The sequence below is a fragment of the Pseudophryne corroboree genome, chromosome 4 (assembly GCF_028390025.1).
Source record: "Pseudophryne corroboree isolate aPseCor3 chromosome 4, aPseCor3.hap2, whole genome shotgun sequence".
Taxonomy (NCBI): domain Eukaryota; kingdom Metazoa; phylum Chordata; class Amphibia; order Anura; family Myobatrachidae; genus Pseudophryne; species Pseudophryne corroboree.
In genome coordinates, this window is record NC_086447.1 from 560,036,774 (window position 1) to 560,055,609 (window position 18,836).

At 46.2% G+C, this 18,836-nt stretch overlaps 1 protein-coding gene across 2 annotated transcripts in view; it reads right to left on the bottom strand.

Moving 5' to 3' along the window:
- The window catches only part of IFNGR1 (interferon gamma receptor 1), a 170,459-nt gene extending 160,206 nt beyond the window's left edge, over positions 1–10,253 (bottom strand). Inside the window, exon 1 of one of the 2 annotated variants that reach the window (XM_063917412.1) lies at positions 9,964–10,243. In XM_063917412.1, the coding sequence (XP_063773482.1) occupies positions 9,964–10,078 (115 nt within the window). In that variant the 5' untranslated portion in view covers positions 10,079–10,243. Of the gene's footprint in view, positions 1–9,963 lie in introns of both variants that reach the window. The other variant, XM_063917413.1, reaches the window with a different exon arrangement.
- Between the last annotated feature and the right edge of the window lie 8,583 nt (positions 10,254–18,836).

The window sequence follows — 18,836 nt, forward strand, 5'->3', positions numbered from 1 at the left end:
GTTAACAGATGGCGAATTTTAAAAACTTTTTCCCGTTTATGGATGGCAAAAACTATCTCCTGCGATCATATGGTTGCAGGTGGTGAAACCAAATGAGTTACAATGGACTACAGTATGGGACTACAGTATGATTTAAAGTTGCATTATAACAACAAGGTTTGATTTAAACTGAAAGCTACAATGCATACACTTGATTGAGTTCTAGCAAGCAGGAATTGTGTTTTTTTCTATATGTTTTATTTCATGGTTTTGTATCTGTTTAAGGTGCTCCGGTCCCCCTCCGTGACACTGTCCTTCGTCCACCCATGATGACATTATTAGATGAGCGGGATGACATGGGTGTGCGGCACCATAGAGAGGCGAGCAGGGGTATATAGGCAAGTTGGTTCTTTGTATGTGTATCTGTCCTGACGAAAATGTTTGGTGAATAACATTGACTCTTGGACGTTTTGTCCGATTTCTTCATGCCGTGAGAGCGCGTGTATATATATATATATATATATATATATATATATATATATATATATATATATATATATATATATATATATATATACACACACACATATATACACACAAACACACACCCAACCTGATGTTAAGGCATATGCTCTACATGCAATTCTACTATGTGGATCAGTATGATATCCCAGCTGTCGGGATAGCGGCGGTCAGCAGACCAACACTGGGATACCGGCGTGGACCACCACCCAAGTGAGGATTCCGACTGCCGGTATTTCACCGGGTGTTGGGATCCCGACAGCCGGTAAATTGACTGCCTCCCGGTTTACCCATGTGATTTAAGGGCTTTAAAAACATCACACATCTCTGGCAGTGTGAGCTTTCACCCTCTAAATAATGTGGGCAAAATTGCCTGTGTTTCAAAACCACTAAAATATGTATAAATAGTAAACGTCCCCTATAGTTATCACAGGGATTTCCAACTCCCCAGGTAACAAGCTGAGGTGAAAGGGAAAAGCTCAAAAAATGATAAGTACAAAAAAATAATCCCAAATTATATTTCTACCTTTGCATACTAAATAATATATCTTCCAATGGACTACAGTATGGGATATAAAACTGTGATTCTCTATTGCATAAAGTATAAGTCATATGTTACCGTGGTTAACGTGTTGGACTTGACATCAGGATATCAATGTAACTGTGAGATTCAAATACTATACAAGTCTTGCCTTCAAGTGTATGATGCAGAAAAACATTCATGACAAAGCAGCTATGTCATTATTGTAAACTAATGTTAGGACTTATAGGAAACACTAAAAACAAGTCTGCAAAAATGACTATTTCCGTGTATACATAGAATTTAAAGAACTCACATTCAAACAGTTTCCAAGTGACAGCATAAAGAATCATTGTCATCAAGGGAGACTGATGGGAGGAAGTTATTTCAACATAAGTTCTCCTTTAAAATGATACAAGATGGACAAAAAGTCTTTAACCAAACAGCTGCCAATGCTCACCCTTACCAGTGCAAGTATAAATATAACTAGCACAACAGAAAATAAGAATTTACTTACCGATAATTCTATTTCTCGGAGTCCGTAGTGGATGCTGGGGTTCCTGAAAGGACCATGGGGAATAGCGGCTCCGCAGGAGACAGGGCACAAAAAGTAAAGCTTTAGGATCAGGTGGTGTGCACTGGCTCCTCCCCCTATGACCCTCCTCCAAGCCTCAGTTAGGATACTGTGCCCGGACGAGCGTACACAATAAGGAAGGATTTTGAATCCCGGGTAAGACTCATACCAGCCACACCAATCACACTGTACAACCTGTGATCTGAACCCAGTTAACAGTATGATAACAGCGGAGCCTCTGAAAAGATGGCTCACAACAATAATAACCCGATTATTGTAACTATGTACAAGTATTGCAGATAATCCGCACTTGGGATGGGCGCCCAGCATCCACTACGGACTCCGAGAAATAGAATTATCGGTAAGTAAATTCTTATTTTCTCTATCGTCCTAGTGGATGCTGGGGTTCCTGAAAGGACCATGGGGATTATACCAAAGCTCCCAAACGGGCGGGAGAGTGCGGATGATTCTGCAGCACCGAATGAGAGAACTCCAGGTCCTCCTTAGCCAGGGTATCAAATTTGTAGGATTTTACAAACGTGTTTGCCCCTGACTAAGTAGCCGCTCGGCAAAGTTGTAAAGCCGAGACCCCTCGGGCAGCCGCCCAAGATGAGCCCACCTTCCTTGTGGAATGGGCATTTACATATTTTGGCTGTGGCAGGCCTGCCACAGAATGTGCAAGCTGAATTGTATTACACATCCAACTAGCAATAGTCTGCTTAGAAGCAAGAGCACCCAGTTTGTTGGGTGCATACAGGATAACAGCAAGTCAGTTTTCCTGACTCCAGCCGTCCTGGAACCTATATTTTCAGGGCCCTGACAACATCTAGCAACTTGGAGTCCTCCAAGTCCCTAGTAGGCGCAAGGCACCACAATAAGCTGGTTCAGGTGAAACACTGACACCACCTTAGGGAGAGAACTGGGGACGAGTCCGCAGCTCTGCCCTGTCCGAATGGACAAACAGATATGGGCTTTTTTGAGAAAAAAACCACCAATTTGACACTCGCCTGGCCCAGGCCAGGGCCAAGAGCATGGTCACTTTTCATGTGAGATGCTTCAAATCCACAGATTTGACTGGTTTTAAACCAATGTGATTTGAGGAATCCCAGAACTACGTTGAGATCCCACAGTGCCACTGGAGGCACAAAAAGGGGTTGTATATGCAATACTCCCTTGACAAACTTCTGGACTTCAGGAACTGAAGCCAATTCTTTCTGGAAGAAAATCGACAGGGCCGAAATTTGAACCTTAATGGACCCCAATTTGAGGCCCATAGACACTCCTGTTTGCAGGAAATGCAGGAATCGACCGAGTTGAAATTTCTTCGTGGGGCCTTCCTGGCCTCACACCACGCAACATATTTTCGCCACATGTGGTGATAATGTTGTGCGGTCACCTCCTTCCTGGCTTTGACCAGGGTAGGAATGACCTCTTCCGGAATGCCTTTTTCCCTTAGGATCCGGCGTTCCACCGCCATGCCGTCAAACGCAGCTGCGGTAAGTCTTGGAACAGACATGGTACTTGCTGAAGCAAGTCCCTTCTTAGCGGCAGAGGCCATAAGTCCTCTGTGAGCATCTCTTGAAGTTCCGGGTACCAAGTCCTTCTTGGCCAATCCGGAGCCATGAGTATAGTTCTTACTCCTCTACGTCTTATAATTCTCAGTACCTTAGGTATGAGAAGCAGAGGAGGGAACACATACACCGACTGGTACACCCACGGTGTTACCAGAACGTCCACAGCTATTGCCTGAGGGTCTCTTGACCTGGCGCAATACCTGTCCCGTTTTTTGTTCAGACGGGACGCCATCATGTCCACCTTTGGTATTTCCCAACGGTTCACAATCATGTGGAAAAACTTCCCGATGAAGTTTCCACTCTCCCGGGTGGAGGTCGTGCCTGCTGAGGAAGTCTGCTTCCCAGTTTCCATTCCCGGAATGAAACACTGCTGACAGTGCTATCACATGATTTTCCGCCCAGCGAAAAAGTCCTTGCAGTTTTTGCCATTGCCCTCCTGCTTCTTGTGCCGCCCTGTCTGTTTACGTGGGCGACTGCCGTGATGTTTTTCCCACTGGATCAATACCGGCTGACCTTGAAGCAGAGGTCTTGCTAAGCTTAGAGCATTATAAAATTACCCTTAGCTCCAGTATATTTATGTGGAGAAAAGTCTCCAGACTTGATCACACTCCCTGGAAATTTTTTCCTTGTGTGACTGCTCCCCAGCCTCTCGGGCTGGCCTCCGTGGTCACCAGCATCCAATCCTGAATGCCGAATCTGCGGCCCTCTAGAAGATGAGCACTCTGTAACCACCACAGGAGAGACACCCTTGTCCTTGGATATAGGGTTATCCGCTGATGCATCTGAAGATGCGATCCGGACCATTTGTCCAGCAGATCCCACTGAAAAGTTCTTGCGTGAAATCTGCCGAATGGAATTGCTTCGTAGGAAGCCACCATTTTTACCAGGACCCTTGTGCAATGATGCACTGACACTTTTCCTGGTTTTAGGAGGTTCCTGACTAGCTCGGATAACTCCCTGGCTTTCTCTTCCGGGAGAAACACCTTTTTCTGGACTGTGTCCAGAATCATCCCTAGGCACAGCAGACGTGTCGTCGGGATCAGCTGCGATTTTGGAATATTTAGAATCCACCCGTGCTGTTGTAGCAGTATCCGAGATAGTGCTACTCCGACCTCCAACTGTTCCCTGGACTTTGCCCTTATCAGGAGATCGTCCAAGTAAGGGATAATTAAGACGCCTTTTCTTCTAAGAAGAATCATCATTTCGGCCATTACCTTGGTAAAGACCCGGGGTGCCGTGGACAATCCAAACGGCAGCGTCTGAAACTGATAGTGACAGTTCTGTACCACGAACCTGAAGTACCCTTAGTGAGAAGGGCAAATTTGGGACATGGAGGTAAGCATCCCTGATGTCCCGGGACACTATATAGTCCCCTTCTTCTTGGTTCGTTATCACTGCTCTGAGTGACTCCATCTTGATTTGAACCTTTGTAAGTGTTCAAATTTTTTAGATTTAGAATAGGTCTCACCTAGCCTTCTGGCTTCAGTACCACAATATAGTGTGGAATAATACCCCTTTCCTTGTTGTAGGAGGGGTAATTTGATTATCACCTGCTGGGAATACAGCTTGTGAATTGTTTCCCATACTGCCTCCTTGTCGGAGGGAGACCTTGGTAAAGCAGACTTCAGGAGCCTGCGAGGGGGAAACGTCTCGACATTCCAATCTGTACCCCTGGGATACTACTTGTAGGATCCAGTGGTCCTGTACGGTCCCAGCGTCATGCTGAGAGCTTGGCAGAAGCGGTGGAAGGCTTCTGTTCCTGGGAATGGGCTGCCTGCTGCAGTCTTCTTCCCTTTCCTCTATCCCTGGGCAGATATGACTCTTATAGGGACGAAAGGACTGAGGCTGAAAAGACGGTGTCTTTTTCTGCAGAGATGTGACTTAGGGTAAAAACGGTGGATTTTCCAGCAGTTGTCGTGGCCACCAGGTCCGATGGACCGACCCCAAATAACTCCTCTTCCTTTATACGGCAATACACCTTTGTGCCGTTTGGAATCTGCATCACCTGACCACTGTCGTGTCCATAAACATCTTCTGGCAGATATGGACATCGCACTTACTCTTGATGCCAGAGTGCAAATATCCCTCTGTGCATCTCGTATATATAGAAATGCATCCTTTAAATGCTCTATAGTCAATAAAATACTGTCCCTGTCAAGGGTATCAATATTTTTAGTCAGGGAATCCGACCAAGCCACCCCAGCTCTGCACATCCAGGCTGAGGCGATCGGTGGTCGCAGTATAACACCAGTATGTGTGTATATACTTTTTATGATATTTTCCAGCCTCCTGTCAGCTGGCTCCTTGAGGACGGCCCTATCTATAGACGGTACCGCCACTTGTTTTGATAAGCGTGTGAGCGCCTTATCCACCCTAAGGGGTATTTCCCACCGCGCCCTAACTTCTGGCGGGAAAGGGTATACCGCCAATAATTTTCTATCGGGGGGAACCCACGCATCATCACACACTTCATTTAATTTATCTGATTCAGGAAAAACTACAGGTAGTTTTTTCACATCCCACATAATACCCTCTTTTGTGGTACTTGTAGTATCAGAAATATGTAACACCTCCTTCATTGCCCTTAACAAGTAACGTGTGGCCCTAAAGGGAAATACGTTTGTTTCTTCACCGTCGACACTGAAATCAGTGTCCGTGTCTGTCGACCGACTGAGGTAAAAGGACGTTTTAACGCCCCTGACGGTGTTTGAGACGCCTGGACAGGTACTAATTTGTTTGCCAGCCGTCTCATGTCGCCAACCGACCTTGCAGCGTGTTGACATTATCACGTAATTCCATAAATAAGCCATCCATTCCGGTGTCGACTCCCTAGAGAGTGACATCACCATTACAGGCAATTTGCTCCGCCTCCTCACCAACATCGTCCTCATACATGTCGACACACACGTACCGACATATAGCACACACACACAGGGAATGCTCTGATAGAGGACAGGACCCCACTAGCCCCTTGGGGAGACAGAGGGAGAGTTTGCCAGCACACACCAAAGCGCTATATTTTACAGGGATAGCCTTATAATAAGTGCTCCCTTATAGCTGCTTTTATAAAATCACAATTTCGCCAAATTTTGCCCCCCCTCTCTTGATTTAACCCTGTTTCTGTAGTGCAGTGCAGGGGAGAGCCTGGGAGCCTTCCTGACCAGCGGAACTGTGTGAGGAAATGGCGCTGTGTGCTGAGGAGATAGGCCCCGCCCCCTTTTCGGCGGGCTCGTCTCCCGCTTAAAAATGGATTCTGGCAGGGGTTAAATATCTCCATATAGCCCCGGAGGCTATATGTGAGGTATTTTTTGCCAAAGAAAGGATTTTCATTGCTGCCCAGGGCGCCCCCCCCCAGCGCCCTGCACCCTCAGTGACTGCCGTGTGAAGTGTGCTGAGAGCAATGGCGCACAGCTGCAGTGCTGTGCGCTACCTTAAGAAGACTGAGGAGTCTTCTGCCGCCGATTCTGGACCTTCTTCTCTTTTCAGCATCTGCAAGGGGGCCGGCGGCGAGGCTCCGGTGACCATCCAGGCTGTACCTGTGATCGTCCCTCTGGAGCTAATGTCCAGTAGCCAAAGAAGCCAATCCATCCTGCACGCAGGTGAGTTCACTTCTTCTCCCCTAAGTCCCTCGATGCAGTGATCCTGTTGCCAGCAGGACTCACTGTAAAATAAAAAACCTAAGCTAAACTTTTCTAAGCAGCTCTTTAGGAGAGCCACCTAGATTGCACCCTTCTCGGCCGGGCACAAAAACCTAACTGAGGCTTGGAGGAGGGTCATAGGGGGAGGAGCCAGTGCACACCACCTGATCCTAAAGCTTTACTTTTTGTGCCCTGTCTCCTGCGGAGCCGCTATTCCCCATGGTCCTTTCAGGAACCCCAGCATCCACTAGGACGATAGAGAAATAGGGGATATTGGTTCCTAATGTGAACAAATCATTTAAGATCACAACACAACATTGAGGAATGTTTCAAGCATAGAAGCGAGTATAGATTTGGACCATAAATGAAGATCATTAATGTCTGCCTAATCTTTTAAATTAAATATGATCCAATATCTAATATGTTTATTGATCTAGATATATCTTGATTTGGGACTGCGTGGATAAATGCTGACAACTGTTAGATTTGTATTCATAATGCAGTTATATCGCCAAGCAGCCAGTCCACTAAAGGAAATGCAAGTGAAGCCTTGCATGGCATAATAATAATTATATATATATATATATATATATATATATATATATATATATATATATATATATATATATATATATATATATATATATATATATATATATTTATATTTTTTTTTTATTTTTTTTTTCCAGTATGATTTGCAGATGGACTGGATCCCGGCCGCCAGAATGCCGGCAGTAGGGTGGGCACTAGAAAGCCCCTTGTGGGCACGGTGACTCGCTGCGCTTGCCACGGGTTCTATTCTCCTTCTATAGGTGTTACGGAGAATAGCCTATGTCACCGGTATTCTGGCGGCGGCATTTCACAGGTAGTACCGCTAGTCGGGATTCCGGCGTCGGCATTGTGACCGCCAGGATCCCAATTAGCGGTAATTTAAAAGCTTCCAGTTAATATCTAATGCTGTCATGGCAGATCACCGGGCAGCCTACAAATTGTTATGCAGCAACGATATGGCGGTTTTGCGATAACTTATCGCCGGTGTCCTATTACTGTCAATAACTTATCGGCAATATGTCTCCATAGGGCTTATCACAGATTTCTCTTCACCAGCTCAGAGCTGGCGATAAGTAGCAAAAAATACCTATTTTAAGCAAATAAATTCGGGGTTTGGTTCTGAACCCCTTTGACACCCCCCTGAATGACTAATGTGGCACTTTGCACTTTAAAGTTTTTAATTAGCCATTAATGACATGACATTTTTGGGGTCAAAAAATGCAAAGTGATGGAACTTGGGGTACAAGGTATGGGACAGGTATATTGGGGTGCTTTATGATTGGGACAAGTGTTTTTAGGCTTGCAGGTGGGAGTAATCTGTCCGCTTCCACTTTTTTTTTTTTTTTAAAGTCCCCTAAAATGACCCAAATATATATTTATATCCATTTTTATGTACCCCAAATTTAATGAGAGCACTTATTTTGCTGAAAAAAATTTGCAATCATTTTTTTTAAAATGCATAACAGCCATTTGACCCAATTTAATAACATTAATGACACCAAAAAAAAAAAATGATTTTTTTTTTTTTTTTAAGGCCACTAATAGACTTCTATAATGTTTTCCTATATTAGTTTGGCTTTTTGGGGGGTACAGGCAGATTTTCCCATTTTCTCCTATACCTAACACCGCTCCTGCCAGCTAGAATTATTTCGCGAATCCTGTATTTGCCATTTTGGAATAAGATAGGTTTGAAAAACAGGAGAGCACAGCGGATTTTTTTGCGTATTAGGTGCGATTACATTAGCTGAAATTGCAGATTGCATTATAGCGGCTAATTGGATATCCCCTTTAGTCCCTTATAATTCTGTACTTAAAACGTAAATGTCGTTCAAGCTGTCTTTAGGATCAGTATTTAGGAAGGTAGAAGTAGCAATATTTGCAAAAAGAAAAACCCGATTTATTTATGCTTACAAATAAACAGAAGGACATACAAGGACAGAAGGACATACAGACCTGGTTTATTATTGTGGCACTTATGGTCCAAATAAATACAACACTGTTCTGTTAGTGTGCCTTGAGGACTGAGGTTGGAAATGCCTGCTCTATAGAGCCATGATTCTAGTAAGTTTTGGAACCAATGCAATATAAAAAGTTATTTGTTTTCATTGTAGAAACTGTTACACTTAGTGGGGAGTATTACATTAGTTGGCAACTAAAATCCCTAAGGTGCAAGGAAACGCTATTCATTTAGCCTTTTTCTACCGCATAAAAAGCAGGATTCAGGCCCAGAAACCCACTGATTCTGTGTATACCCGTGAACTGCAAGGTAAACCAAGCTGCTAAATGAATACCCAGTGGACTAGCATAACTTAACTGGTACAGAACATCTGTAAACTTGTTCTAAATATTCAGCCAGGGTAGATGATAGAAACAAGTGGGCTAAAGGACCTGTGATCCCGCAAGGGTACATTTTGGGTACCCTGTTGAGGCATGGCTCCTCCCCCTGGTGACACGTCTCCTCCTGCTGGTGACGTCAGAGGTCCCTTACCCAACCTGGATTTAGAACTAACCATTCAGCCAACGGAGAAGAACCAATCAGCATTGAAGTAACATTTATAATTTGCATACTATAAAATCATACAGAGCAGCTGATTGGTTGTCATGGGCAACTTCTCCACTGGCTCACTTCTTCATGAATAGACCCCTTAAAGTGTTACAATTACTTTACATAATATTTTAAACAAGTTTACTGATGATGTGAGGCAGTGTACGTATGGGGAGGCCCATGTTCTGAACTTGAGCACACCTAGCGGCCATCCCCACTGCTCACTGTGCACAGCTGGCCAGGCTGACGTTCTCTCTGCAGCTATTATAATGGAGAGTATATCTTTATTGGGGAAAACCTCCTACCACACAGCACAGCAGCACTTATAAATGTTCAGAATCACATCAATCCACGGACATGTTTGACGTAGAAATACGTATCTACATTGCACGCCCGGCAGTAAATAGGCCCCATACACGGCGCCTGTATGTACCAGGAATAATAAACACTGGGTGAGACAAGAGACAAGTTACAGAGCGAGCAGAGGGAGAATCTGATGCCCCCCTCTCAGCGCCAGGCTGTCCCGTGCTACAGCAGCCAGTGTGGGTGCGCCGCTTTACCTCTCAGGGGTCCGCTGGTCGGGTCGGGCCTCGCCGTGTTTGCCTGAGCTGTGAGGGCAATGGAGAGGAGCAGGAGAGCCGCTGCCTGGTGCTGTACTCGGGAAGCTGCTGCCATGGCCGGTGGAGACACAAGACACTCAGCCGTGAAGAAAAAGAAGGAAATGGAAATTCCCTGCGCCCAGACTAGTGCCTCACTCCCCACAGCAGCCGCCACGCATGTCCCGTGATAGGGGGAGGGCACTCCCAGTCCTCAGAGACAACCACCCCGGCTGCTAGTACAGGGGAATCTCCTCAGCCCCTACTATCCCTGCGTATAAGTTATAGTAACCAGTGTGACTGTACACACGACGAGACCTGCGCTAAATGTATTGCTTATATTTAATAATCCTGCTTATTGCTGTTGTGCACACTAAGGGGCCTATTTATCAAATGTATCAAACATGACCCTTTTAACTCTTAATTTCTTCTCTTTGCAAATCACAACTATAAGAAATGTTGGAGTCTATGGGGTAAATTTACTAAAATTCGTAATTTTCAGAATGAGGTTAAAGTTCAAACACGAATGACATTGAATGTGTAAAATTGCAACTTTTTGAATTTATTACGCCTCATTTACTAAGCTGCCGTATTTTACATTTTCGTGTTTACCGATGTCCATGTCATTCGTATTTTTTGGCAGTGTTTTACGGGAGTGAATAGTAAAACACTGCCGACATTACAACAATGAAATTTGGCCGGATCTGTGAGATCCGTGCAGGGTTTCATTGTGCATCTTTAAATAAATGAAAAGTAGGGGGGAAAAATGCGTGGGGTCCCCCCTCCTAAGCAAAACCAGCCTCGGGCTCTTTGAGCCGGCCCTGGTTGTAAAAATATGGGTTAAAAAAAATGACTGGGGTTCCCCCATATTTCAACAACCAGCACCGGGCTCTGCGCCTGGTCCTGGTTAAAAAAATACGGGGGACAAAAAGCGTAGGGGTCCTAGTGGATGCTGGGAACTCCGTAAGGACCATGGGGAATAGACGGGCTCCGCAGGAGACTGGGCACTCTTAAAAGAAAGATTAGGTACTATATCTATAAAAACACACCAAAAACAGCGCTGATTTAAAACATAAGCGTGCTTTTTATTTAACACAATTAAAAACAACAATAAAAATCCCATTAATAGGACTAAATCCTAGATACCGGTTGTACTTACAAAGCATATCATAATTAGCACAGTTGGTATAGTGCAATTCTAAACCTTTATATTAAGGTTTAGTCCAAGAAATCATTCAATTAAATCTATTATGTAAAAGCTCTATCTAGCGTGGCAGTCTCTTGAAAAGCAGCAATTGATTATTGTTAGTGAGCCGTTCAATTAGTAGCAGCAGGTGAGGCAATGATTGGCAGTTCACACTGTGACAGGTTAAGCAGTTAGTTGCAGAAGATAGTTATAAGCAATATTAATAGGCTTGGCACATGCTGTAATTTCGACTGTCAGGAAGCCGCTGAGTTACTATTAGGCGGAGAAACGCGTAAGAACCTTCACCAGTTGTCCGGTACCGGATGTGCTAAAGTTTTTTATCTGCTTATGCCTGGACCTTTTTTTTGGAATACTCCGGATAAGACCCACTAAAAACGGTTATTGAAAGCACCAGGAGTCGGGAGACACCAATTATCGGTCCATAACGGGTCAATTCTGGATCCTTGAAGCAGGTTGTATTCACTTCTAAACAATTGACTCTCTATATAAGCCTGACAGTCGAAATTACAGCATGTGCCAAGCCTATTAATATTGCTTATAACTATCTTCTGCAACTAACTGCTTAACCTGTCACAGTGTGAACTGCCAATCATTGCCTCACCTGCTGCTACTAATTGAACGGCTCACTAACAATAATCAATTGCTGCTTTTCAAGAGACTGCCACGCTAGATAGAGCTTTTACATAATAGATTTAATTGAATGATTTCTTGGACTAAACCTTAATATAAAGGTTTAGAATTGCACTATACCAACTGTGCTAATTATGATATGCTTTGTAAGTACAACCGGTATCCAGGATTTAGTCCTATTAATGGGATTTTTATTGTTGTTTTTAATTGTGTTAAATAAAAAGCACGCTTATGTTTTAAATCAGCGCTGTTTTTGGTGTGTTTTTATTTTTATGAAACTTTAAAGGGTGGAGTACTCTCCCTTAATTAAACAGCTGCGATTGAAACAGAGTGTTCTTTAATTGAATTTATAAATAATTGATGCACACACCTTCTGTTTAGCTGCTAGCGCCAAGTTATTTGTTTGTTTGAGGTACTATATCTGGTGTGCACTGGCTCCTCCCTCTATGCCCCTCCTCCAGACCTCAGTTAGAATCTGTGCCCGGCCAGAGCTGGATGCACCTAGTGGGCTCTCCTGAGCTCACTAGAAAAGAAAGTATTTGTTAGGTTTTTTATTTTCAGTGAGATCTGCTGGCAACAGACTCACTGCTACGAGGGACTGAGGGGAGAGAAGCAAACCTACCTGCTTGCAGCTAGCTTGTGCTTCTAAGGCTACTGGACACCATTAGCTCCAGAGGGATCGAACACAGGGCCCGACCTCGATCGTCCGTTCCCGGAGCCGCGCCGCCGTCCCCCTTGCAGAGCCAGAAGATGGAAGATAAAGATGAAAAACGGCGGCTGAAGACTCCTGTCTTCATTAAGGTAGCGCACAGCACTGCAGCTGTGCGCCATTGCTCCCATAGCACACCACACACTCCGGTCACTGTTGGGTGCAGGGCGTTGGGTGCAGGGCGCTGTTGGGTGCAGGGCGCCCTGGGCAGCAATTAGTTTACCTTTTGGCACAAATAGCACATAATACAGTGTATAACACTGTATATGTGCAAAAAACCCCGCCATTAACATTATAAAAAGCGGGAGAAGCCCGCCGCTGAGGGGGCGGGGCTATCTTCCTCAGCACAGCCAGCGCCATTTTCCCTTCACAGCTCCGCTGGAAGGACGCTCCCCAGGCTCTCCCCTGCAGTATACAGTACAACAAGGGTAAAAAAGAGAGGGGGGGCACATAAATTTAGGCGCAAATTGGTGTTAATAAGCAGCTATTGGGAAAAATCACTCAGTAAAGTGAAAATCCCTGTGTTATAAAGCGCTGTGGTGTGTGCTGGCATACTCTCTCTCTGTCTCCCCAAAGGACTTTGTGGGGTCCTGTCCTCAGTCAGAGCATTCCCTGTGTGTGTGCGGTGTGTCGGTACGGCTGTGTCGACATGTTTGATGTGGAGGGCTACGTGGAGGCGGAGCAGGAGCCGATAAGTGTGATGTCGCCCCCTACAGGGCCGACACCGGAGTGGATGGATATGTGGAAGGTATTAACCGACAGTGTCAACTCTTTACATAAAAGGTTTGATGACGTAACAGCCTTGGGACAGCCGGCATCTCAGCCCGCGCCTGCCCAGGCGTCTCAGAGGCCATCAGGGGCTCAAAAACGCCCGCTAGCTCAGATGGCAGACACAGGGGTAAATTTACTAAGATTCGTAATTTCCGAAAAAAGGTCAAAGTTCAATCACGAATGACATCGACAGTGTAAAACTGCAACTTTTTGAATTGATTACGATGGATTTACTAAGCTGTCGTATTCGGGTTTTTCTTTTCTTCCGATGTCGATGTCATTCGTGGTTTTTTACCTATTTTTACGGCAGTGATTAGCAAAACACTGCCGACTTTTTTTACAATCAATCTCGGCCGGATCTGTGTGATCCGTGCTGGGGTTTATTTTTTTTTTTTTTTTAATTAAACACTGTAAAATAATAAAAAAAAATGCGTGGGGTCCCCCCTCCTAAGCATAACCAGCCTCGGGCTCTTTGAGCCGATCCTGGTTGCAAAAATATGGGGAAAAAAATGACAGGGGTTCCCCCATATTTAAGCAACCAGCATCGGGCTCTGCGCCTGGTCCTGGTCCCAAAAATACGGGGGACAAAAAGAGTAGGGGTCCCCCGTATTTTTAAAACCAGCACCGGGCTCCACTAGCTGGACAGATAATGCCACAGCCGGGGGTCACTTTTATATAGTGCCCTGCGGCCGTGGCATCAAAAATCCAACTAGTCACCCCTGGCCGGGGTACCCTGGGGGAGTGGGGACCCCTTCAATCAAGGGGTCCCCCCCCCCAGCCACCCAAGGGCCAGGGGTGAAGCCCGAGGCTGTCCCCCCCCATCCAATGGGCTGCGGATGGGGAGGCTGATAGCCTTTGTTGTAAAAGAAAAGATATTGTTTTTAGTAGCAGTACTACAAGGCCCAGCAAGCCTCCCCCGCATGCTGGTACTTGGAGAACCACAAGTACCAGCATGCGACGGAAAAACGGGCCCGCTGGTACCTGTAGTACTACTACTAAAAAAATACCCAAAAAAAGACAAGACACACACACCGTGAAAGTAAAGATTTATTACATACATCCACACAAACATACATACATACTTACCTTATGTTCACACGCAGGTCGGTCCTCTTCTCCAGTAGAATCCAAGGGGTACCTGTTGAAGAAATTATACTCGCGAGATCCAGGGGTCCAGGCTCCTCGGGAAATCCAGGGGTAATCCACGTACTTGCATAAAATAAGAAAACGGAAAGCCGAGCCACGAACTGAAAGGGGCCCCATGTGTTCACATGGGACTCCTATCCACGAATGCCAGAAAGCCACTCTGACTGATGTCTAAGTGGGTTTCTTCAGCCAATCAGGGAGCGCCACGTTGTAGCACTCTCCTGATCAGCTGTGTGGTCCTGTCCTCACTGACAGGCAGCACACGGCAATGTTACAATGTAGCGCCTATGCGCTACATTGTAACCAATGATGGGAACTTTCTGCCCTGCGGTTGACCTAAAGTGACGTCACCGCTGAGCAGAAAGTTCCCATCATTGGTTACAATGTAGCGCATAGGCGCTACATTGTAACACTGCCGTGTGCTGCCTGTCAGTGAAGACAGGAGCACACAGCTGATCAGGAGAGTGCTACAACGTGGCGCTCCCTGATTGGCTGAAGAAACCCACTTAGCCAGAAGGCAAAGTGGGTTTCTTGCATTCGGGGAAAGGTGACCCATGTGCAAACATGGGTCCCCTTTCAGTTCGTGGTCGGGACACCGGTTTTTTATTTTTGGCAAGTACGTGGATTAACCCTGGATTTGCCGAGGAGCCTGGACCCCTGGATCTCGTGAGTATAATTTATTCAACAGGTACCCTTGGATTCTACTGGACAAGAGGACCGACCTGCGTGGGGCCATAGGTAAGTATGTATGTATGTGTGTATGTAAGTAATAAAATTATACTTTCACGGTGTGTGTGTCTTGTCTTTTTTTGGGTATTTTTTTAGTGGTAGTACTACAGGTACCAGCGGGCCCGTTTTTCCGCCGCATGCTGGTACTTGTGGTTCTCCAAGTACCAGCATGCGGGGGAGGCTTGCTGGGACTTGTAGTACTGCTACTAAAAACAATATCTTTTATTTTACAACAAAGGCTATCAGCCCTCCCATCCGCAGCCCATTGGATGGGGGGGGACAGCCTCGGGCTTCACCCCTGGCCCTTGGGTGGCTGGGGGGGGGACCCCCCTTGATTGAAGGGGTCCCCACTCCCCCAGGGTACCCCGGCCAGGGGTGACTAGTTGGATTTTTGATGCCACGGCCGCAGGGCGCTGTATAAAAGTGACCCCCGGCTGTGGCATTATCTGTCCAGCTAGTGGAGCCCGGTGCTGGTTTTAAAAATACGGGGGACCCCTACTCTTTTTGTCCCCCGTATTTTTGGGACCAGGACCAGGCGCAGAGCCCGATGCTGGTTGCTTAAATATGGGGGAACCCCTGTCATTTTTTTTCCCATATTTCTGCAACCAGGATCGGCTCAAAGAGCCCGAGGCTGGTTATGCTTAGGAGGGGGGACCCCACGCAATTTTTTTAGCAAAAATAAGCACTTTCACACCCCTTCCCACTGATATACATGCACGGATCTCATGGATCCCTGCATGCATCTCAAATCACGGATAAAAAAAGCAGGTCTGTTTTTTTTTAGGACTTTTTTACGAGTTGTAATTTTTCACGGCAGTGTTTTGTGTTTTTTTGCTTTGCACTTCTTAGTAAATGACCGAGATTCATACTTAAACAGCCGCGTTTTGACCGATGGTGTATTCATTCGTAATTTTTTACCTGAACTAGCAAAAAATTACGAATGCCCTCATCACTGCCGTGATTAGTGTTTAGTAAATGACCGAGATTTACCGAGATGACACTTTGATGAAAAAACGGCATCTCGGTCAAAATCGGGAGCTTAGTAAATATACCCCTCAGAGTCTGACTCCAGTGTAGATGAGGATGAGACAAATGTACAGTCCACAAGGGCCATCCGATGCATGATTACGGCAATGTAAAATGTGTTGCACATTTCTGACATTAACCCGGTTACCACTAAAAAGGGTATTATGTTTGGGGAGAAAAAGCAGCCAGTGACTTTTCCCCCATCTGATGAATTAAATGAATTGTGTGAAGGAGCGTGGTGTTCCCCTGATAAGAAACTTGTGATTTCTAAGAGGTTACTGATGGCGTACCCTTTCCCGCCAACGGATAGGTTACGCTGGGAGACATCCCCTAGGGTGGACAAGGCGCTCACACGATTATCTAAAAGGGTGGCACTGCCGTCTCAGGATACGGCCGCAGTAAAGGAGCCTGCAGATAGAAAGCAGGAGGCTATCCTGAAGTCTGTATATACACACTCAGGTACTATACTGAGACCTGCTAATGCTTCAGCATGGATGCATGGATGTGTAGTGCTGCAGCAGCATGGTCTGATACCCTGTCAGACAACATTGATACCCTCAACAGGGAGGCTATTTTGCTAACCATAGAGCATATAAAGGACGTTGTCTTGTATATGAGGGATGCACAGAGGGACATTTGCCGGCTGGCATCTAGAATTAATGCAATGTCCATTTCTGCCAGGAGAGTATTATGGACTCGGCAGTGGACAGGTGATGCTGATTCTAAAAGGCACATGGAGGTTTTTCCTTATAAGGGTGAGGAATTGTTTGGGGACGGTCTCTCAGACCTCGTATCCACAGCAACAGCTGGGAAGTCGACTTTTTTACCTCAGGTTTCCTCACAGCCTAAGAAAGCACCATATTATCAAGTACAGTCCTTTCGGCCTCAGAAGGGCAAGCGGGTGAGAGGCGCATCCTTTCTGCCCAGAGGCAGGGGTAGAGGGAAAAAGCTGCACCAGACAGCCAGTTCCCAGGAAAAAAAATCCTCCCCTGCTTCCACTAAGTCCACCGCATGACGCTGGGGCTCCACAGGTGGAGCCAGGTGCGGTGGGGGCGCGTCTCCGGAACTTCAGCGACCAGTGGGTTCGCTCACAGGTGGATCTCTGGGTTCTACAAGTGGTATCTCAGGGATACATGCTGGAGATCGAGGCGACTCCCCCTCGCCGTTACCTCAAATCAGCCTTGCCAGCGGCTCCCAGGGAAAGGGAGGTAGTGCTGGCGGCTATTCACAAGCTGTACCTTCAGCAGGTGATAATCAAGGTTCCCCTCCTTCAACAGGGACGGGGTTACTATTCCACAATGTTTGTGGTGCCGAAACCAGACGGTTCGGTGAGACCCATTCTAAATTTAAAATCCTTGAACACTTATGTAAGGAAGTTCAAGTTCAAAATGGAATCCCTCAGGGCGGTTATTGCAAGCCTGGAAGAGGGGGATTTTATGGTGTCGCTGGACATCAAGGACGCTTATCTGCATGTCCCCATTTACCCACCTCACCAGGAGTACCTCAGGTTTGTGGTACAGGACTGTCATTACCAATTCCAGACGTTGCCGTTTGGTCTGTCCACGGCACCGAGGGTATTTACCAAGGTAATGGCCGAAATGATGATACTCCTTCGGAAGAAGGGAGTTATAATTATCCCGTACTTGGACGATCTCCTTATAAAGGCGAGGTCCAAGGAGCAGTTGTTGGTCAACGTAGCACTATCTCGGGAAGTGCTGCAACAGCACGGCTGGATTCTGAATATCCCAAAGTCGCAGCTGATTCCTGCGACGCGTCTGCTGTTCTTGGGCATGATTCTGGACACAGAACAGAAGAAGGTGTTTCTCCCGGTGGAGAAGGCCCAGGAATTGTCATCTCTGGTCAGGGACCTCCTGAAACCAAAACAGGTGTCGGTGCATCACTGCACGCGAGTCCTGGGATAGATGGTAGCTTCTTACGAAGCAATTCCCTTCGGCAGGTTCCATGCAAGGGGAAGGAACTTCCAAGGACAGTGGTCAAGTCAGGAGACTTCCCTTCACATAAATATTCTGGAACTAAGGGCCATTTACAACGCCCTGAGTCAAGCAGAACCCCTGCTTCAAAACCAACCGGTGCTGATTCAGTCAGACAACATCACGGCGGTCGCCCATGTACTCCGACAGGGCGGCACAAGAAGCAGGATGGCGATGGCAGAAGCCACAAGGATTCTTCAATGGGCGGAGAATCACGTGCTAGCACTGTCAGCAGTGTTCATTCCGGGAGTGGACAACTGGGAAGCAGACTTCCTCAGCAGGTACGACCTCCACCCGGGAGAGTGGGGACTTCATCCAGAAGTCTTCACGCTGATTGTAAATCGTTGGGAACGGCCACAGGTAGACATGATGGCGTCCCGTCTCAACAAAAAGCTAAAAATAAAATAAAAAATATTGCGCCAGGTCAAGAGACCCTCAGGCGATAGCTGTGGACGCACTAGTGACACCGTGGGTGTACCAGTCGGTTTATGTGTTCCCTCCTCTTCCTCTCATACCCAAGGTACTGAGGATTGTAAGAAAGAGAGGAGTAAGAACTATACTCATCGTTCCGGATTGGCCAAGAAGAACTTGGTACCCAGAACTACAAGAAATGTTCTCAGAGGACCCA